Source organism: Manis javanica, chromosome 4 (genome assembly GCF_040802235.1).
Source record: "Manis javanica isolate MJ-LG chromosome 4, MJ_LKY, whole genome shotgun sequence".
NCBI lineage: Eukaryota > Metazoa > Chordata > Mammalia > Pholidota > Manidae > Manis > Manis javanica.
In genome coordinates, this window is record NC_133159.1 from 28,705,099 (window position 1) to 28,727,508 (window position 22,410).

General features: G+C 42.4%; 1 protein-coding gene across 1 annotated transcript; it reads right to left on the minus strand.

Annotated features, from left to right (window-relative positions):
- Positions 1-26: 26 nt before the first annotated feature.
- On the minus strand, positions 27-20,890 carry GNL2 (G protein nucleolar 2). The gene is made up of 16 exons (XM_017658520.3): positions 20,675-20,890; positions 18,951-19,035; positions 17,921-18,015; positions 16,268-16,407; positions 13,450-13,634; positions 11,428-11,494; positions 10,370-10,528; positions 9,705-9,818; positions 6,362-6,490; positions 5,544-5,648; positions 4,607-4,765; positions 4,305-4,418; positions 1,838-2,289; positions 1,420-1,496; positions 824-909; positions 27-216 (listed from the first exon to the last, which is right to left on the minus strand). The coding sequence occupies exons 1-16, from the start codon at positions 20,736-20,738 to the stop codon at positions 64-66; spliced, it is 2,184 nt and encodes a 727-aa protein (XP_017514009.3). The 5' UTR covers positions 20,739-20,890; the 3' UTR covers positions 27-63.
- Between the last annotated feature and the right edge of the window lie 1,520 nt (positions 20,891-22,410).

Below are 22,410 nucleotides of genomic sequence, written 5' to 3' on the forward strand. Positions count from 1 at the left end.
GAAAATGAACACAGTTGCTAATTGCATATTTTTGTATTAATTTAATAAACAACTTTTTAAATGTTACTGCTTATGTTTGAACCTCCTGTGTTTGTGTCTCTGTCCCTCTGAGTCACTGGTCTTCTTTTTGTTCCTGTTCCTGTTTTTCACATTGTGTGTTTCATAGTAGCGAACGCCAACTTTTCTGGATTGTTGCTGCCGGGCTACTCGTCTCCGCTGTGAAGACAGGGGAACCCATCAAATATTGAAAGTCATAAAACAGGCCACATGCTGCTTCCACAACCACTGGAAAAAGGGCTAACAGTGAGGATCCACCTCACAGACCAAGTTCGCTCCTCTTCCACTGTAATTCCTAACAACTCTCATCCAATACATGAATCTTTTCTACTGTACTCCTGACAAGTAGTCCTCTGGACTAAGGCTGAACACTTCTGATCAGAGGCTCTTCATTTCCCAAGGGGGCCCACTGCCCCTCTGAAGAGCCCGTCACAAAGTTGAACTTCACAGACGGCAGTGATCCCTCTGCCCAAATAGCTCTGCTCATCATGTGTTATTTCCTGGAGGCCACATAAAACCAACAGACTTTTCTAGATGACCTAGTCCATGTAGTTTGAGGACAGCAATCAGGAACACCTAAAACATATGGCACAAACTCAAGGACCTTCACCCAGCAGCTCTTGGTGCTATTTGACCTCAACTATGTCACTTAGGACTGGAGTTCCTTAAATTCAACTCTCGATCATTCATTTTGGAGAGTGGTCTTAAGAAATGGATTTCTCCTTCTACTCTATACCTGGGTGATTTGTAAGACCCAAACACATACTTCCTTAGATGTAGGCATCCTGCGAGTCTTACTCGAATGCTCCTCTTCCTTCTGTGCCTTCCTCTTCTTTCCCCTTTTGGCAGGTGCTGGGAACAACAAACACACACACACACACAGGAGAGAAACAGGAATTCACTATTCAAAATGTGTCTGTAAATCCTAAATTGGGAATGAGCTTGATGTGTTGGAGGAAGGAAGAAAGCCTGTATGAATGGAGTGTGGTGAGCAAAGCAGACTAAACCCGGATAAGGATGGGAAGGTGCCCGATCAGGAAGGACCTCGCAGCCATAGCAAGGTTTGCACTAGTGTCATGAGAACATTCTTGACATAGAGCCTGTCAGTCAAATGGAGTAAAGTCCAAAATACATGAACCACCCCAGTATACTCTTCTTAGAGGACGTTCCCTGAATTACCAATTTTATCCCAAGAAATGTGCAGAATGAAAGCAGTTTGTGTGACAAACAGCATGCAGAACCAGGGCAATCTGCCAGATAGGTATCTGTGTGCTGATGGTATGAGATAATTTGGAGATTAAACTTAGATTTCTCAAAGTTCTAAAGATGCAAATCACATTTAAATGATTTAAATAACTTTACCTCTATCTTCTACATCTTCTTCAGCTGTTCGTTCTTCAGATTTTGTAAAAATCTTTTCACTTAGTCCCTTGGATATTCTGAAGCAGGAAAGCAATGAAGCTGGTTAACACTTCCCCCAACTGCCCCAATCACATGCTGACTTGGAGACTGTGACTACCTCACATAGCAAAGAAGCCCCACTCTTCTCCATGTGGTCACCACCATTGGTAGAAGGCAAAACCTGAGTTTCTGCAGCTCCCTGGACTTTTTTAAAGACTGAACAACTAAGCCTCTTGTAGTTCAGGAAACTGAATTTTTAAATGCACAGGTCACTTTTTAAAATGGCAATACCGACCCCATAAAAATACTGCTGCAATACTCCTAAGCTTCTGGGAAAGGAATGAGCTACGTGTAATTCCTGGGAAGGTGAGACAACTACCTGACTGCTGAAAACTTTTTAGCTTTGGCTTTGTTTAAAAACTTCTGGTATTTTGCAATCTTTTCATCGAGGGCTTTAATAACTGCTTTGGTGTCGTTTCCTGCGTGTTCTTCCTGGAACTCTGAGTTAGATTCCTCCTCCTCATCTCCTTGTGGCTCGGGTTCCTCCTGCTCCTCTGCAGAAAAGCTCTCAAGCTCCTCATCGATATCTGACATCTCCAAGGGAACCAGGTCATCCCCAGAAAACTGAGGCGCCACATTGATTTTGCCAAAGTTCTGTCGAACCCGTGCAAGAATCTGCTGCATTTCTGAGTTGGCGTCACAGTGGCCGTTCTCTTCTTTTCCCTTCTCAAAGACAGGTTCTAACTTTTCACCTACAGTTCCTGTGATTTCCTCTTCTGAGCTGTTCTGGGTTGTTTCTGTGGCAACTTCCAAAGATGCAGAGGATGGAAACTATTCAGGTGGAAGAGGGTAGAGGAGGGGGAGAGAAATGGAATCACAAAGTAAAAAAACTGCATTTCTGATCTTACACCTTGCTCTCAAATGAGGTATTCGTCTCCTCAGGACCAAGTGAAAGCACTGAAAACAGCCACATTTGAGTCATATCATTAATCTGCTGTAACCCAGAGCACACTAAATCCAGAAGCCTGATTCAAGGATCAAAGGAAATCCTATCTGCAGTTCCAAAGGATGAGACAATTGTAAGAGCCACTAACCACTAAAATCAATCAGCTATTAGCTGTAGACAGGTGAGACTCCCTGCGCCTCCCTGAGGGTCCTAAGGAATGGGGGTTGTTGGGACGAGCGCCCATCGGCACACACAGTCACTAAGAACGAAAGGCAAGCCGCACAGTGGGGAGGACGGTGCTCCGGTCAGTACAGGCGAGCACTAAGGGGAGGCCCTGGGAGGCACCCTGAGCGGAAGGCGCAACAGAAGAGGGCAGGGACCTCGGGAGGACTGGGAAGGGGCAGAGTTCAGGAGCGCTGAAATGACATCACAGGGCGGAGGGAAGCACGCCAGGCTTTCTGCTGGTGCTTCTCCTATGTAGCATCATCTTTGCAACTGAAACTGACAACTTAAGTGCTTCTACAAAGGCGTGAGTGGCTAAGCAAAGAGCTAAATACATCAGGAATCCACAAAATTCAGGAAGTTCTATGCAAAATTTTTATGTACATTTTTATACATTCTTCTTTTAAGGTAATTTTTTTTAGCTTTTGGACTCTCAAAGGGGTTTCTGGCACCACAAAAAGAGAAAAAGAAGGCACGAATCACAGAGTGAGGAGAACTAATTTATCTAAAAGTGACTCAATAAAGGGGAAGAGTTAAAAGTAACTCCAACATTTCTACACAGGGTTACAGAGAGCTGCAATGGGCTTCCTGAGAGCCAGATGTTCACTAGATTAAAACCCTCCAGCACTTCCCACAATCACCCTCCCCTTGCCCACCGTATTGCAGCCCTATGCCCTCTTTGCAGAACTATGAACACACTGAGCACACTCCCACCTGGGGACCTCTGGGTGAGCTGCCCTCTCTGCCTGGATGTTCTCTGCAGACATTCATAGGCTCCTGCCTCATACCCTTAAGGTCTTGGCTAAAATGCCACTTCCTTGGAGGCCACCCCTGACCACCCAACATATAAAAGCACTCCTCTGCTGCCCACAAATCCCTACCCTGGTTTAGTTTTCCTCACAGTAACCAGTATGTCCTGATATTATATATTTATCTGTTTACTATCCTTCCCTGTAGTATAATAAAAATATGTATTTGGTCTTTGACCCTAGTTCCTGGCACAAGACTCCTAAAACCCTCTGAAACCCTAAGTAAAGATAGGGGTGTCTTTTGTTATTCCTAACAAGCCCCTTTCTGCCACACCAGAGTTTACGTTAATGAGATGGCTCATGGTGGGGTCTACCTTCAGAATAGGGCTGGGCACCAGAAAGCCCAAACACTTGCTTAGAGATCCAAGCACCAACAGACAATGATTTAATTAACCATGCCTATGCAATGAATTTCCATAAAAACCCCTAAAGGATGGGGGCTCGGGAGCTTCTGTGTTGAACACACTGATGTGTCGGGAGGGTAGCATGCCTGGAGAAAGCATAGAAACTCCATGCTACCTCCACCCTATTCCTTGCCCTATGCCGTCTCTTCCATTTGGCTGTTCCTGAGTTGTATCCTTTATGATTAACCAGTAATCATAAGCAAAGCACTTTTCTGAGTTCTGTGAGTTGTTTTAACAATTATCAAACCTGGGAACCACTGAATTTGTAGCTGGCAGGGCAGAAGTGTGGGTGGCCTGGGAACCCCATCTGCAGCCAGCATCTGAAAAGAGGATAATCTTATGGGACTCAGCACTTAATTTAACCTATCCCACAGGAAGAAGAGGCTCCATAAAGGGAGAAAACCAAAAGCTAGCACTCCTAGGTCAGGACCTGCTTTCTCAGAGGTGGGTCCACCCTGCTCTTACCTGGGGGGTTCCAGGGGGATCTGCATTGGGCGGCTTGACAAAGAAAGGAATCCGGCCCCTCTGCCAGTCATTGAGAACCATCTTACCCACAGTCTGCAAGTCAGGTTCTCCACCCTGAAATGGCACAGAATGATTCCCAATCAAATTCAAAGACCAAAACCACCTCCCAGTTTAGGGGCATTTCAGCTGTCCCATACAAAGTTTCCTACAAAGATGCTTACACAATGCTTACAAGAGAAGATCCATACCACATACACATGTGCAGCACGTCTCAGTCTAAATTCTCACCAGCCCTGGTTCACCTTTAACAACTTCCCAGTCCGGAAAGCTAGCTTCTCCAGGAAGTCCTCAGCATTCTCCCATGAATCAATCTTGTATGTCTTGCTGATATATTCTGGCTTTGCTCGTTCAAGTACAGCACTGATATGGTCTTCAGGAGTCTTAATTTTTTCAACTTGAACCTAGGTGTTAATAAGAAACCTCTTGTTTACAACTTTACTATGGAGGCAGTCAAGTTCCGTGTTCTCTGTAACAGTATGTGAGAAAAGATTTCAATGCCACAAAGCAAGTGGAGCCTGGCAGGAGCTTGTCTCTGGGGTGGCTATACATGGTTGGCTGAAAGGGGCACCACTGAAGGCTGACCATAGCCACAGAGCCAGAACTCAGCCCTAAATCCCTGTTCACCACAGACTGTGTGGCATCCGCAAGTAGTTTCAAGTTGGAATGTTCCATGCTACTAACTTGCAGAAATGGTTAAAAGTCTGCCAATCTCAGGACACAAAGAGAATGGAATAGTTTAAGAAAGGAGGGGAGAAACGTGCAGAGGATGTATAGCCAGCAGAGCTGGTTAAGGTTAAGTGGAATCATTTAAAGTCTTTGGTCGTATTCAGAAACAAGTGAGGAAATGACTGAGTTCCAAAATGACTCAAACCATAAACCCACGAAGACGAATTATCACTAAATATAAACAGGCCCTGCTTCCCTTTGGATCCTGTGTGTAAACTACAAACTCTTTTGTGGGATGACACTGAACAGATATGCCCATGGTTCCACTACCTCCTCAAACAGGCTTAAGTGGAATGGAGAGGCTGCCCTGTTCAGCAGCATATTCCTAAAGTTTGATCAGAAGGGCTGACTCCAAACTGCCTTCTGAAAGAGTAAAAAGCAAAGGTATTCAGCGTTCCCCACAGAATACTTCCCCAAAAAGGACAGAGAACCCAACAGGACCAAAATACTCACAACTCCTTTTAGCACAATGTCTGTCTCCGAGTCCTCAGATGGGTAAACAACACCTGGACAGTCAATGAGGAATATTCGACGCATCAAGGTAATGTACTGCCAGACCTTAAGAGAGAAAAGCCAGAGACTTCACTGGGTCAAACACCAAGAACCTAATTTCACACACCTCTGATGCTCATGAAGCAAGAAAGTGGGGCAAGGGAGAGAGAGTTGACGAGAAGCAACAAGCTGAGAGATGAAGCAACAGAGTCTCTCTTCTACATGGGCCAAAACATGAGGTACTTCCAGTAAGTGTATAAACTGTAATTCCGACGAGCTAAGTATCTGAAAATAATGCAGAGGCAGGATCTCCATCAGTATCGTGCAGTCACTTCCAGTAACCCCTCCCTGATTTTTAAAACAAGTCTCTTGGAAGCTTAATACCCCTTGGTCTCTCTTCCTTTTAGCAGAACCAGGCTGCTCCCCAGTCTGTGTTCCTGAGTGAGCCCTCCAACTGCCAGAATCTACCTGAGTTTTCTTTCTTAACCCAGGCACCAAATATTCTTGGGCTAGCTTTGTTTATCAAAGGAAAAGGATGGAGTGACAATTTAAAACAGACTGAAATATGAATGGCACTAACTAAAGCATGCCAAAGCCACACAGTGGTACACAAGGTACTTTTAGTCTCATTAAACAAGCAAAAGTAACTCCAGCATATTCCAAACTATTATATGGAGACTAAACCCCAAGGACGGTCTTTATTCAAGAGAAACAGATAGAAATCTTCAGGTGCTAAATAATCTGTGTGAGTAAGTAAGACCCTCTGGAGCCAAACATACCTTCGTTTCACCTGCAATGGGGGCCACGCTGCAAACCTTCTTGGAACGCAACGTGTTTATCACAGAGCTCTTGCCAACATTTGGATAGCCAATGAACCCGACACTGATCTGTTTCTTGTCAGTGTGCAGCTGTTCAAAAAAAAGAATACATACTACATACATGCAGCTGTGAATATCCCTGTGGACAAACAGGTTTGCTACTCTGCTAATATAAAGAACACAGTGCAAAACTGTTGCTATAACTTGACTTAAAGCCTAGACACATGGCACCTACAAAGTCTGAGTGGGCTGGACAAATACACTTTTTAATAAATCAGAGCTGAGTCACTTCCTCAGTCATCCATGTGAAATTATTCTTCAATGTTTTGGTGTTAAAAATATGTAGGTTGAGAAACAAAGGAAAAAACAGCATGTTAGTCATCAATTCAGAGTATCATCCACTGATAAGCTGTCTTCAGGGAAGAGAACCTAGTAGATGCACCAGGTGGCAATCCTATGACCCACCACTCCTTTCTTCTGCCCAATACATTTTGCATTTTCACTGCCAAAAATTAACAACAAAAGGGCAAAAAAGCAACCTCAAAAGTTAGACTTAGGAGGTGAAAGGCTCAAGAAGGCAGAGCTCAAGGAAAGAGTCCACAAATGGATGGGGGTTTCTGGGCAGGGATGGCAGGCTGAACATTCATGCCTACCTTACTCCCTCCACAAACTCTACTAGAGTGACAGCAGTGGAAATTAACACATAGAAATCCATAAAACCAAAGAATGAGCTGAAGATGAGGCAACAAAAACTGACATGTGATGTTAACACTAGCAGCTAGAAAGTAGTATCCTAACTTGGCCTACTACAAAATATGAAAGCTAAATGGCTGCAAAGGTAGAAAAACAAAAAATCCAGCAAAAATATTGCCAAACAGTCACAAAAGGCCATGGGAATTGGCAGTACAGATATCTCTAAGAGTAGGACAGAAATCCAGAAGACTGGTGGAAAGTCTAGAGAGACGGTCACACTTCCCCACCCCCTCCCTCACTCAGCATGAATACCCAACTTTGCTACCCTGGAGCCTTAGGAGATAATGATTTGTTTGAAACCCTGAATGTCCAAAAATTCTTAACTTTCAGGCCTGAAAGGAACCCTAGACTTAAGAGATACCAGTAGCTGAAGGCAAGTGTCCTCAGAGTGATTAATTAAAAGTCTGAATACTGAAGTCAGACCCCCTTCCCCAGGCCCCTCCTCCCACTGAGTTCCCACAGCCAGACTCATACACCCTCAAGCTGCAGACGGGAAGACTTTCTGGGGAAACTCACAGGCCCAAGAGTAAAGACCTACAGACATGGACATCTAGGATACTCTCTGACAAGATAGCGGGTTTCTATCCAACCGCCTTACAGTGAAGTCTATCATTCAACAAGCCCACCCCCTGAATAAAACTATTAGCTTTTTTTTTTTTAAATCAGTGGTTCACTCTTACATATGAATGGAGAGCCAAGAATAACCAGACATCTGAAGCATGCCTCTAGTAGAAAACAAAGAAAAACACGTAAGAAACTGGGAAGAAAGAGTCAACAGAGGGACGGGAAATTTTTAAAATAGCACTATCATTACTATTCCCAGAGAGAACCATTCCCATGGAAACAACAGGTGAAAAGGGGGTAGAGCAATTCAGAGCTAAACAAGAGCTCTCAGATATTAAAAACTAAAGTGCGAGGCAAAACAAATTTTGCGATAGAACAGCGAATCAAATCAAGGAACTTCCCAGAAAATAGAGCAATATGTCACAACTGTACTGAAATAAAGAGAACATAAGAAACTTCAAGAATTAAACCAGGAGATAAAACCTAATTCCTGAACAAGAAGAGAGATGGGGGGGTGGGTTTCCAAGAAATAATATAGGGACCATATCAGACTGAAAGTCCCATCCAATGCCCTAGCCCTCTGAACAGTAAGACCTCTCTTCATGCACATCACTGTGAAATTTTAGAGGATTTTTTTTTTAATATCCTATCCACAAAGATTAGAAGTCAGAATGGCCTCAGATTCCTCAACAGCAACATCAGAAGACAGAAGACAATGCAGAAGTGCCTTCAGTATTCTGAGAAGAGACAGAGTAAGGGTAGAAAAAAGGTATTTCCAGAATGCGAGGTCTCAAAACATGTTCCTTCTAAGCACTCCTTCTCAGGAAGCTTTTGGAAAATATGTTCCATCAGAAGGAAGGAGTGAACCAAAGAAGAAGAGAAGGGATCCAACAGAGGAAAAAAGCCACGGACATTGTCAAGATGATGGCGGAAGGAAACCTGAAGAAGATACTCTGCAGCAGGCTTGGGGGCAGCTGGTCCCAGCTGGACAGAGGCGCCCCAAAGTTCTAAAAGCTTCAATTCTGCCAGAGGATTTGGTGATCCATTAGTGACAAATAAAACAGAGCTAGTTAACACGAGAGAAGAGAAAAGGGCCTAATAAAGAGGAATCAGAAGCACAGCCATGTATGGATCAGCTATGACCGTTATTTTACAGTCATAGTAACGTTAACACTGAATGAATAACTTAACCAAATGACACAGGATGACAGAGGGAGAATAGAGGGAGGGGAAGCATGTGTGGAGGGAGGATGGCTATAAGAAACCTAATCCTCATTCTCCATAGTAGGAACTTAATAAAGACCTAAAAGGGGAGAATAGGGGGAACCCAAAAACAGAATCACAAGCATGTATTAAAAATATGGAAGAAAACAGCAGAAGTAACAGCTATGAGTTGAAAGCATTTGCTTCTGGGAAGTGGGGAAGGGTGGGACAGAGGACATGTGTCTTTTGTTAGAAGCCAGGTAGAATTAATTCAATCCACAAACACAGAGTTGCAGGTACAGAACACAAAGCTCTGAGAACATCTGCTAGGGCGATCTGGTTTCAGGGCTCCCCTGAGGAACTGACATCTGACCAGGGATCTGAGGCTGGAACTTGGCAGGGTGCCTTCCAGGCCGAGGGGGTAGAAACTGCACAGGCCCCAAGGGCAAAGGAAGTGTGGTGGACATGAAAGCCCAGGGTGGGAACCAGAGAGCCTGGGGAGGGGGTCCATCCTCAAGCAGAGGCAGAACCCTCGGGTGTCAGGGATATGGCAGAAAGGGAAGCAACACTGGCCAGGGATGGGGGCAATGGCTGAATGAGAAAGTATTTCAGAATCCCTTGTAATCCTGAAGCTCTGCGAACTTTTCTCTCTCTAGGATATACACTTCTCATTATCAGGATGCTGGAAGTAAGGTTGGTAACTTTCTGACACACACTGGCAAGAGAAATCCATACACAAACCAACAGCTAGCAACCCCAGGAGAAGCAGATCAGGTTTCAATACCTTTCCAAACTGCCGTAGGAGTTGAATAAATGCTCCTTTGCCAAAAGGGTTAGTAAGGCTTGCATGGAAAGCGAGTGTAGGGTAATCCTGGGAGAGAACAGCAACCCATCGTTTCTAGAGGGAGGAAAGAAAAGATGCTGGTAAATGTAAGTGGTAACTTGTTTACTTACCACACAGGAAGAATCAGGGCTTGAACTGCAGGGCTGTATTACAAATACACAGTTGTCTGAGGACAAGAGTAGCTATAATTCTTTCAAATGTTTTTTTTAAGTATGACAGTTAATGCTTTGTTGTTTGTCTTATAAACCCAAACAGTATTCCAAAAATACCTTCATGTTACTAAATGCAATCAGCATAACAGTGCATACCCGCCGTCGCTATGTCAGCTGCCTCCTTCTGAAGGGGCACATATCATTCATTATGTGGGGCACTGGAGCCACCCCACGACCGGCCATTAGAGGATAAAAGGTAACTGCCCATTGGCTACAAAGCACATTGCAGTTTATTTTCAATGAGAACACTTCAATGCCTACAATCTCAAGAGTGCAACACTTTAATGTCTCAAATACTAGAAACCATGGAAAAGGTTTATTTATGGATAACTCAAAGCCTATAATGAGTTGAGTGGCCTAAGTAGTCTATTTTGGATTAGCAGCTCTACTTACAGTTGCCCAGGTTGGAACAAGGTCACATTTATTAAGAACAAAAATGAGATGTTTCCAGGGTTTTTCCTTTTTCAAGTAAGTTTCAACGTGAGGGGAACGGGTACCCATTGGATCTCTGGCATCAAGAACTTGAACTACAACATCTGATGAATCAATCACCTGCAATTTGAAGAGGCAAAAATAATTTACTAACATACAAGGGGAAAAAGAGATGCAATTTACAGGAACCTAGGGAAAATAAAATAAGTGACATCAAAACCATCTCATGAGGAGAACAAGCTATAGTCAATCTAATGCCTGTTAACCAGAAGTCAAGAGAAGTTTTTTCATCCTGTGAGTTTTTAAGACTTCAAATAGGAAATTAGCTTAGCTGACACTCATTTTATTTCACGACTACTTGCATTACTGAATGCAATCATTTACTTCTTATACAAGTGCCTACTGTTGTAGGTTGTGTATATTTTACAAAAAAACTAAAAAATTTAGCTTGCTTTCATGGTTCTAGTTTCCAATTACGTTACTGCTTAATTATCTGACTATGCTTGATGGTCATGTTATCGAGAATATTACTAACATGTGGACAAAACTCAGCCAGTTGAAGAGCACTGGACCAGGATCTGGGATACAGGGAGACTCTTGTAGTGACCAGGTGGGTGAGCTGGACAAGGTATTCAACCTTTCTAGACATGTGTTCTCATCATAAAATGAGAGGGCTACACTAAATAACTTAAATATTCTCATGTAGCTCTAACCATATATGATAAACAGGAATATCATTTTAGCAGATAATCCACAGGAATATTCACGGAGAATATATGAATGCATGTAATGTAGCTATTAACTATTATCCAAGTAATAAAAAAGTGCAGTGATCTAGAACAATGGCAGTATGTGGACGGCTACATCAACCTTGGTTTCTTTGGTTGGGGAAGGAAGACACAATGGGCAGTGGAGTTTGTAATGCATTTAACCGAACTTCAATATATCGAAATCAGTTTTCTCATATAAATCATGAAAGGCAAAGGAACCACTAAATGGGAAAGAATTCAAAGTCTTACCTTATAGAGCTCACCCCATATTCTTTTGGACTGTCCCTTTTTATAGATCTCTTCTTGGGCTTCATTTCTAAATAAGAAAGCACCCAAAGTAAGTAACTGAAGCACTAAAGATTAAAAGGATGTTTTAGGAAAAAGTTAGCCACATGCTGAAGGAAAAGGGTATCAACACTAGTTGGAAATGGACCAAAACCAAATTTGATTTAAAAAAATGACTATATCCAAATGTCCATCAACAGATGGATAAAAAATGGATTTAAAAAAAATCAAGGTAGTATTGTTCAGCAATAAAAAAGAATGAAGTCCTGGTAACATGGATACCCAGACAACATCACACTAATGAAACAGGCCAGACACAAAAGGACAAATACCGTATGACCGCATTTCTTTCAAGTACTACTCATGAGATCAGTCAAGCTCATAAAAGACAGAAAGTTAAATGGTGGTCGCCAAGGGTTGGGGAGACAGGGAATGGGGAGTTACTGTTTAATGGGTACAGAGTTTCAGTTTGGGACGATGTGAAACAGTTCTGGAGGTGGACAGGGGTGATGGTTGCATAACCATGAGTGTACTTAACGTCCTGAACTGTACACTTAAAAATAATTAAAATGGTAAATACTATGTGTATTCTACCACAACAGATTTAACTTACAGAGAAAGTGAGTAATGAGGCCACACGTCACAGAGAATTATGAAAAGGGATTGGCAGGACCTGAACCATAACCTATACTCCATAGCTCCCATGGGAAGGGAAATTTTTCTGACAAGGCTGAGAATCTATTTATCAGCCTCAAAGGCATTTACCCAATGTCTTTGAAACAAAAATAGTATAGTATCTTTTGGAGATGAAAAAAATTCAAGTTGGGAAAAGGATACAAAGCCCAAATGATTCTAAGAATCAAGAACTTGCTTTGCTGCATCTTTTTGCTTGGCGGCAAATGGTCTGACACTATTTCCAGGAGACCCAAAGCTGGCCATGGGCTGCCAGCAGCACTCGGCTTACTTTGCTGCAGTCTGGACAACAGTTCAATGCTAAAGTACTTAGGAGATGTGAGGGAGAATGGGGACAACTAAACTGGTAAACCCTTTCTGGTGGGTAATGTGGCAACAGCCTATCAAAACACACATATACTCTTTGATACGGTAATACTCCCCATAAGAATTTATCTTTGGGGAATAATTAAGGATGAAGAAGATTTAGCCACACTGATGTTTTACCCAAGTATTGTTTACCATAGGGAAAAACTATAAACAGCACCAATGTCCAACAGTGGAACAAAGTACTCCTCTGACATTAAATGTTACATTGCTGCTGACCAAGTCCAGGTGTGGAAATATATTCTGAGTACTTTAGAAAAATATGTTAAAATAAAAGGCAAGTTGAAATAGTCTTAAGGTGGTATAATTATAAATAAAAATTGAGTGTAAGAAAGATCTAGAATCATACATTTATCAGTGACTGATTCTTGACTTTCTTCTGGGTATGAACCCCATGAGAATATAATGAAAGTTATAAAGCCTCCTCTTCACCTTCCCCAAAACATACATAAAAACAAACTCCACCACATTTATGCATGCACACTAATTATCCGTATTATCCTCAGAGGGTCAGAGAAACTTCAAAGTCCATCCATGGACTGAGTTGAAGTGGTCCAGAGACTGTGGTTAAGGAAGCCCTCCGAGTCACCACAATATTAAGTGCTTAACATACACAGTGGGATTATGAGTTCTTTGCTGTATTTCCAAGTTAACTATATTTTTTATTTATCTATGACAGAATATACTGCTCTTATAATGAAGAGGAAAATGTTACTTATTTATACTTTGGGGATGAAGAAAGAGACCTATAGTCAACAAGCCACCTCAAAGTATTTTCATTCTGGCCCCAATTAGCTAATTTTTCCAGGCTAAGAGACAAGGCTGTGAGTTACATCACCAAATTTCACAGAGGTAAAATAAGTGTAAAGGAAATGTTTTGTTGCAGAAGAGCCAGTGAGAACACCTGCATGGCCTGCAAAACCATACCTCACACCGGTGTCTTCAGTCACCAAATCCTGATCCTTGCCCTGGTCATAGCTCTCAGTGCATGTTTCTGCATTCTCTATAAGAGACTGCACATCACTCACAAATAAATTTGGTCGCTTCCTCTGTGACTTAGGGCCAAATGTAGTTTCAAAGCTTTCTGTATCAAGAATGTGCACCTTTGAGTTCTAAAGAGAAAAGAGAATTACAGTTAAAATGAAGGAAAGCACAAAGTTAAAAACCCACCTGGGGAAGTTTTTCTACTTTCATTTTTCTGAAGTTCAACCCATATCAAAATCGACAACAGTCTGGTTGCAAATCAGAAATGCTTATTTACATAGCAAAACCACTTGTTTCCCATTCTGAAGTTCTGTAAGCTTCCTTGGAGAAAGGCAAAGATAATACAGAGAGTCAAAGCAAGTATGAATAGTTGTGTAAGACTTGCCAAATCTCTGCTTTATTTCATTTATCATAAACTTGAGTCAAATGTAATTTAGGCTGCAATGATGAAAATTAACTTATCTTTCCTGACCTTTTTTTTTTTGAGCTTTCAAACAAGTGCATAAAATTTGCCAAATTCACAGATTTTGTCAAGGACGATCATACTCAAATTTGTGTTTTTTTTAAACCAACTGTAAATGCCAACTTTTTCTTGGAAGTTAACTTCTTTCATGGCTAAAAGGAATTGCTTGTTTTGTAAGATGCATTTTAGTTTCAGATAACATTTTCCCTAATTTAGGTAACGTTTTTATTAAATGCACATGGCAAGTCTTCAGATGAAAAACATCTAGCAAAAGTCCAAAATAATAGTTTAGATGTGATAAAAGGAACCTGATACTAACTAGAACTTGATGTGCCTGCAAAGGAGTTTCGGGCATAGGAATTTTTGAAGCAGGATGAAAGTCAAAGTTTGAGTTAGGATCTATCATGTAACAGAATGTTAACAGCCGGCAGAGAATATCCTCAAAAAACTCACCCTCTGCCCCTAAGTAAGCACCAGCTACTAAACACCAATGACGGAACAACCCCCATGGCTTCTGAACTTTAACAGATCTCCCCTCCAACTCCTGAAGATCCTTGAGCTATTACCATTGGCTTAGATCTCTAACCCATCCCTCAGTGTAGTTTTACTTTCTACTCTCCAACAAGGGAAAATCCCAAACAGAGGGGTGGCCCTTGAAATGGGAACTAGGTTCTAATCTCACTGGGAAAATTATGATCAAAATTACCTTTGAAAATCTCTTCTATAATCTATAAAGTACAGTACATGTGGGTTTGTGCATATAAACCTGTACACTAGTAACTACAACACAGTAATATGCAGTATACAATAAAGAACACATACAAAATCAGTTATGCTAGTTTTACTGTATTGCTACAGGACAATAATTATCATGCACAAATAGCTGAAGTGCAAAAGTGAAAAACCTATCTGATTTGATTCCACTGTGCAGCAATCTCAGAATTAGATTTTAGAGCAAATAGGAGGTGTCACAATAAAATAGGGAAGGTTTTTAAAGGCCAAAGCAGAAAACTCATCACTACTTTGAATACCTATCTGCATGAAAATACAAGCTGATTGCTGCAGGTGTACACCCCCATTCCACAGATCACCCCCATTCCACAGATCATGGATTTCAGCACTGAATTTTAGAAGCAATGAACTACTAGAGTTGGCAACAAAGCAATCATCCACAGAACCTCTCTGTTCTCATCAACAGGATTCAATCACTTTTTAAAAGATGGCTTTAGGGAGAAGAGACAGAGAACAAGGGAAATGAGCAAGTTGTCTGTGGTTCATGAATTACACTCATGTGTTTCCCTGAAAGAAAACAGTCATCCCACTAATAGGTGCCATTCTTCTAGTTCGTCATAAAACAAAGCATAATTGGCAAAACCTGAGGCAATACTCAGGCCTTGATTTTTATTTTGTTCTGCAAGTAAACAATTTTCTTTGAACTGTTTAAGCCATGTATGCATGTCAATGCTTTCTTCCCCTTCTTATGTTGAAACTGAAGCTTATGTACTGGCTACATTTCTGGGAATTATTATTCAATGCAAGTAAAAACATGCAGGCAAACATTAGGCCATTTCTTTGGTTTTGTGCGAAACTCATTCCACTCAAGCCAGATTCAGTCCTTATTGTACCTCAACTTCAGTGATTAACAACCAATCTGACCAGCACCCTTTCCTTCTCTGAAAAGATTCTCGAAGGATCTCACAGAAGCTGAAAGTATGCAACACCAAAGGTGTCCCTCCTACCAACCCAATCCTAATTCTATGCTTCCCCGAAGTCTGATAGCATTACTACTTAAACAAGTTTGCCCACCCAAAATATTAAGTCATATTATAATAATTAAATTAATAAATAAAATACTACTTTTTATAGTATTAGTAACAGCTATGATCTATTCAGCTTTAATTAGGTGACATGCTATGTGCCATGTGCCAAATGCTTTCTTCTGCATACAATCACTTAAGGAGGGGGATTATCTTGATGTTATAACCAGAGAAGTGAAAGCTCATGAAGACATCTACCTACAGCCACACTTAAAACAGGCTAGAGCAAAGATTAAAAGTGCCGCCCCACTCCAAAGCCTGTGTCTTGCTCCACTAGGCCACTGCACCACCCTGACAGCATGTAACTCACACTAACGAAGTGTGAGACCCCTAACAAAGGTGAAAAGTCAAGTCTCAGAAAGGTCATCAGTACTGCATTAAAGCCACTACTCTCTACAGGAAAACAAAAGACAAATATGTCAGAGATGTATCTACATGGAGTTTGCCAAAGAAATTCCACAGGGATATTCCTCCATCTTACATGAGGCCGGATTCGATCATGGAGAAGAGACATGGGCAACTTGCTTTGCTTCATGACAACTTTGTATGGATCCTTCATAACTGTTTCCATTTCCTCTTGAAATTTTTGTAATGACGACTGCTTAACCACACGTGTGTTTCCTGTTTTACAAAAGAATGTTGCCATTTAATAAGTCCTTTTTGCTTCTGCATTCATTTTTCCAATGACAAGAGAAAGGTAAGATATTTAAATTGCCTCACCAGAACACCTGACTGACACATCCATCCCATGTAGCCATTTTCAAACTTAAAAGAGGGAAAAAAAAAAAAATACCTTTGTCTTCTACACTTACATGAACTAATCTACCAACCCAGACACAGGGTTTTAACAGTTTTCCAAGACCAATTTCCTAACTGGATCAAACTGAAAAACAAACCTCATTGAACAGAACTGAGATTTGACAAATGTCCCACTTCCTGCTAGATCTGGCCAAGAAATCTGGAGCAATCACAGCCTATCAGTTAGTATACAGAGAATCCTGACACAGAACCTTAGAGTCATAGTTACTGCTTTTAGGGTGATGAGGGTTTGAGGGACTATGAAATGAACCAGTAAATCCAGGCAAGGGAACAAAAGGCAGCTACAGCACACTAGCTGGACAGCACCCATAAGTGGGCGAGCCTGAAGAACATACTCAATAAACAGCATGTTGCAGCACAAATGTGAAACTCCAGCTTCATCAGACTGTGATGGTGGCAATGACGGCAGCTGATGCTTGTACTGTACCATGTGCCAGGCACTATTCCATGCACATTTGCTCATTTAATTACCACCACAGTCCTGTGAGCTGAGGAATCTGATGAGCAGAAACATGAACAGAACATGTCCATGCTCACAAAATGGCAGGACTAGAACTCAAAGCCAGGCAGTCTGGATCTACAATCACAGAACCTGGCTGCCATGCTAAACGCCTCTCTAAGCTTTCCTTGACACTTTTCTGTTACAGTTCCCTAGAGGGTATCCCATCAAAAGATGTTAAGAGCTCGTCAAAGGAAGTTGCAACGAGCCTTGTGTTTGCTTCAGCACAGAGTACAAACACCAAACAGTGGGGTCTCACCATCTGATGTGCTCACACACCTAGTGGGGGCTGAGGGAAAGCCTGAAGCCCAGACTGAAAGGAAGGCCAAGTTTCCAAGAAGCCCGGGTCCCTGTGTGACCAGACACTATTCATTCCTGGGAAGACCAACAAGAGGTCCTCCATTGCCACTCCGTTCAAACACCGCACCCTTAGAAAAAGGGTTTCTGAGAACTTCAGGCTAACTCACTTGCTCTGCGAGTTAAAGGCACCTCTCTGACAGTAATCTCTCCTGGCAGCCAGAAATTAAGATGAGAGTCCTAAGGTCTATGCATGCTAGACACTAAGGATGGACTTATCTGTTTGAGAGGGTTCACCAACAACTAACAAAGATGAGCTCTTTTCAAAAGGAAGTTATTTATGAAATCCACCCCCGGCACCTTTCCCATGGTGAGTACTTCTCATCTCATCCCTTCCTCGTATAAGCCTTGACAGTTCCACAAACCCCAAAACTTCTGCCTTTTAGACACCTGAACATTCTGTCCTTTTCCATACAGCACACAGTTTGCAGAGCACACCTAACAGAGGACAATACTCACCAAACCATTTAATATTTGGCTCCACTCTCGCCACTGTGCCAGAAGCCACTGTTGATTGATACTGCAGAGGCTTAATCACTTTACCACGGCTGTTCCTAAAGTGAGGAAATAACAGATTCTGGTTGACAACAGAAGAAAGTCAACAGCAAAGTTTAGTTTACAGAATACTCTTCTCATTAAAAGAAACTTTTTTTTCCCTCTAAAATGATCATGAAATACAGATTTCAGTAAACAAAAAGTACTGGCACATTTGAAACAGACTGCCCAAAAGCCATTTAACCTCTTGCAAAAGAGCACGTAATGATTTCTGCTAAATGAAGAACAAATAATGCTGATATTTTTAAATCTGTTGTTTGTTTGTTTTTTTGTTTTAAAAATCACATACTTGAGTTTTTTTGGAAATTATTTGATGGCTGGTTTAAATGAATTTTAAGTAGAGGGTGATTTATGCTGGAACTAAAAATTCTAAAACAAACTGCAGAGTAGGTGACTAAGGCAGATTAAGTTCATTGATGTGTTTTAGACACATCTTTTAGAACGGATGAAGAATCTAATCACCAAACAAATTAAGACGAGTTAGCAGAATGCCACACTCAGCAAGTCCCTGTGGTAGAGGCTGCCTCAGCAGAACTCAGAACTCAGAAACTCAGTAATGAGTTTCCAAGTGCCACATGCTGTGATCTAAAGTTTGGTATTAAAAAAGTTTTCTGGCTGCTTTCATGACTACAGTCCTATATGCTTTGTAAAGAAAACCAGATTTCTATCTGATGGATACTTAACTTGAGATCAAAGGCCATTTGTGGAAGCCGAAGCTGTGAGCAATAAGACCATTATAGAGTATTACAACACAATCACTCTCCACCACCCACTACCTATGTTTTTAATTCACAATTTATCGTAACGCACATATAAAATGATACTACTCCTGTCTGCGGACAGAGGAGGTGGGGATATCAAAGGCTTAACAGGCCTCAGCTACCGGTCAAGAGCATGAAGGAAAGGGGAAGGGATGACAGTGCCCAGTGCTCACCTGAGCTCCCTTTGCCTGTACATATTCAGACGCCGGATTGTGGCCCGGTCCCTCATGTTTTGGCCTCCTGCTCCCTGTACCCGATCTAGGAAAGACAGCAGACCGCACACTGATAACCAAATCTAAGTATGGTCATTGCTTCAATCACACCAATCCGTTCACTCAAAGCAGGCAAGCTGCCGCCTCACTGAAAAATCTCTAATTTCTCCATGTGTTGTTCCAACAAAGTTATTACTACAAGCTACCTGTTATCACAGAGTTGACCTACTCTTTGATCCTTGGTATGACTGTGTTAATAGCTAATGTATTTGAGAATTATGGCACTGTGCTTCCCATATTACAGACATCATCTCATGTAATCCATACAATAGTCCTATACAGAGGGATACACTATCCCTGTTCTGCAGGCTACGATACTGCAGCACAGTGGTCAGACACCTTGCCTAAGGTCACTCAGCTATTACATGGCAGAGCCAGACCTTGCACAAAAGCATTCGATCGCCCATCTGAGCTCTTAACCACTAAGACACCTACCTCTAGGTCTCAGTTTAACAAATACTGGGTGCCTGCTACAAGCAAGGCACCACAGAGACTATAATTCTGATATACAACTGTTCCTAATATACCAGATTCTTAATTTCTTAATGTTTGATTTTGGTTTAACGGCAAGATAGGTAGCAATTCTTGCCTTAAATCTCACAGAGAAAAAGAGGGACAAATACTCATGGTAATACTAGCCTAGCCTTTCCAATTTGGAATCCCTTCAAATCACTTGCCTATTCCTGAGGTGATGTAGTAGAAATCGGGCTAAAATCACAGGGCTGGTGGCTCCACTACCCACTGACTGTACCAACTGTAACAAGTCACTTCCCCCATTTTGGCTCAGTCTCTCCATCTATAACATGATCTCAAAGGGACTTTTCAGGTCTAACATTCTAAGACTCCAGTCTACACAAATTAATTATCAGCAATCCAAAGAGAACATTCAATTTGATGAGTTAAAGTCATCAAAAACTTTAAGATAATTTAAAACAAAGCTTCATTAATCCTGAACGTAACGGACTCCCCTAAAGGTTATCTTGTTCATCCTGTAGGTGGAACCTCGACAAAACTCTCCAATAACATCTTTACTGAATGATCACAGTTATGTATCTAGTTTTCTAGGCCCTTCACAAGATGGGATGACTCCAAGAGTCAAATCTACACTTCCTTTCTTATTTAAATGGTCAAAGCTAAGGCAGCAGGCAAGCATGGTCAAGTGTAAAACGCCAGTTAGGTCAGCCTACACCACTTTTAATCTGACTTTACCTACTTCTAACAATTCCCTGAGTTGGAAAACTGGAACCATACAAGACTGAAATATACTGGGGGAGGAGCCTACCCACCTGACCCACACAGGAAACACAAATGGTCAAATTTAACTGCCCTTCCGACTCAGAGCTTCCCGGTCTCTGCACCTCACAACTGGAGCCGCCCCACGGCTGCCGGGCCTGAGTGTTCCCTTCCCTGACTTTAGATCTGGTGCCTGCACGCTAGCCCTGACAGACTTCCTCTGTGCCTCCGAATAAAGAGGCACATCCCCCTTTCCACTCCCAATAGCCACTAAGCTCGAGATCACTCCAAGCAGTGCCACCCAGGTGTCCCTCCTCCCCCTCGGTCTCCTCGCAGCCCTCCTCCGCAAGCTTTCTCCAAGCTCCACCCTCCGCGGGCGCCGCCGCGCGTACCGGGGTTTGTGCTGGCGTTGGAGGGGTTGATGGTGCTCCGTCCTTTGTACTTGGGCTTCACCATCTTGCCGACCGGACAGGGACCGGAGAGCTAGGTCCGGCCTACGTCGAGTAAACGAGCTCGTAACTTCCCAGGCCCGGCCGAAGAGACCAGCGTGAAACACGGACCACGTGCGCAAGGACTGCGTCGCTTCCGCTCGCGCTCCGCCTTCCCCCGCGCGACTTCCGGCGAACGCGCGGCGCGCGCCGCCGCGCTCCGACCCCGCCCCTCCCCGCCTCTCCGTGATCACCTGACGTCGAGACTCCGCCCCTCCCTTTCCCTAGCAACCGCCTAGCTGCCCCTGCCCCGCGACCTCCTAGTTACACTGGACTCCCGGCCCAGAGCTCCTCGTTAGGTCTACCCAGAAGCGTAGAAGCCTCTTCCCAGGCCAGTGACAGAAGCTTAATGTAATTATCTTCCGAGTTTGTCCTCTAAGCCCTTACAGAAGTGGCTGACCACACAGCGGCCAAATCTCAATCACATCTTGTCACTCTTCTCCTTAAATTCAGCAGTTTATCATGACCATTAAGAGAGAGAAACTCAAACTCCTTGCCATCGCTAGAGAATGCTGCCTAAGCTGGCCTCTGCCTATTTGTCTGACCTCATTTGTACCTCCCTCCCTCTCACTATTCTGACGTCTGCACTGTATGGTCCGTCTGCTCTAGTCATTCCTTCCCTGAATCCTTGTATAGCTAGTTCCCTTTGTTCATTCAGTTCTCAGTCAAACGTTACTGTAGGGTTACCAAATTAAGCAAACAGAAATATAGGACACCCAATTAAATTTGAATTACAGATAAATGCTGAATAATTTTTAGTATAAATATGTCCCATGAAACATTTTTTAAAAACTTTAAAAAATAATTGCTTATCTGAAATTCAAATTTATCTGGGCATCCCACATTTTATCTGGCAACCCTGTGTACTGGGAGCAGTCTTTCCTGCCTAATCTAAATAAGGCATTTTCCACCATTCTGCAGTTACTCTGTTACATTATTCTGTTTTATTTACTTCATGGCATTTATCATTAGCTGAAATTACATTATTTACAAGTTTATTAGGTGCTTCCCCAAAATTAGAATGCAAGCTTCTTGAGAACAGGGACCTTGTAAGTTTGCTCCCTGCTCTTTCTCCTAGACTTAGAACAACAGCACTTGCAACATACTAAAGACTTAATAAATATTCATTGAATGAAGGAAAAGGACTAGATGGTGTCCTGGCTCAGCATGCTGTACCAAAATGCCATAGACCTGCCGGCTTAAGCAACAAACATTTATTTCTCATACTTTTGGAGACTGGAAGTCCAAGGTCAATGGCTGGGTTCCTAGTGAGGACTCTATCCCTGGCTTGCAGACCGACTGCTCTCTTCTCCCTGTCCTCACATGTTGGAGATGGGGGAGGACTTCTCTACCTCTTCCTATAAAGGGACTAATTCCTTCATGGAGGCTCTACTCTCATGACTTCATCTAAACCTAAGTACCTTCTAAAGGCCCCAACTCCAAATACCATCACTTTAGAAATTAGAGCTTCCCCGTGAACTTTAGGAAGATACAAACCTTTAGTCAATAGCCTGCAGGAATGCATCTTGCCCTGAGGGGGAACCATGTAAGACACAGCAGTTTCTGTTTCTTACTAGCCAAAGTAAAATCTCGTGTTTCAAACAAGAAGCTCTCCCTCTTGTTTTGGCACCTCAAGTTGT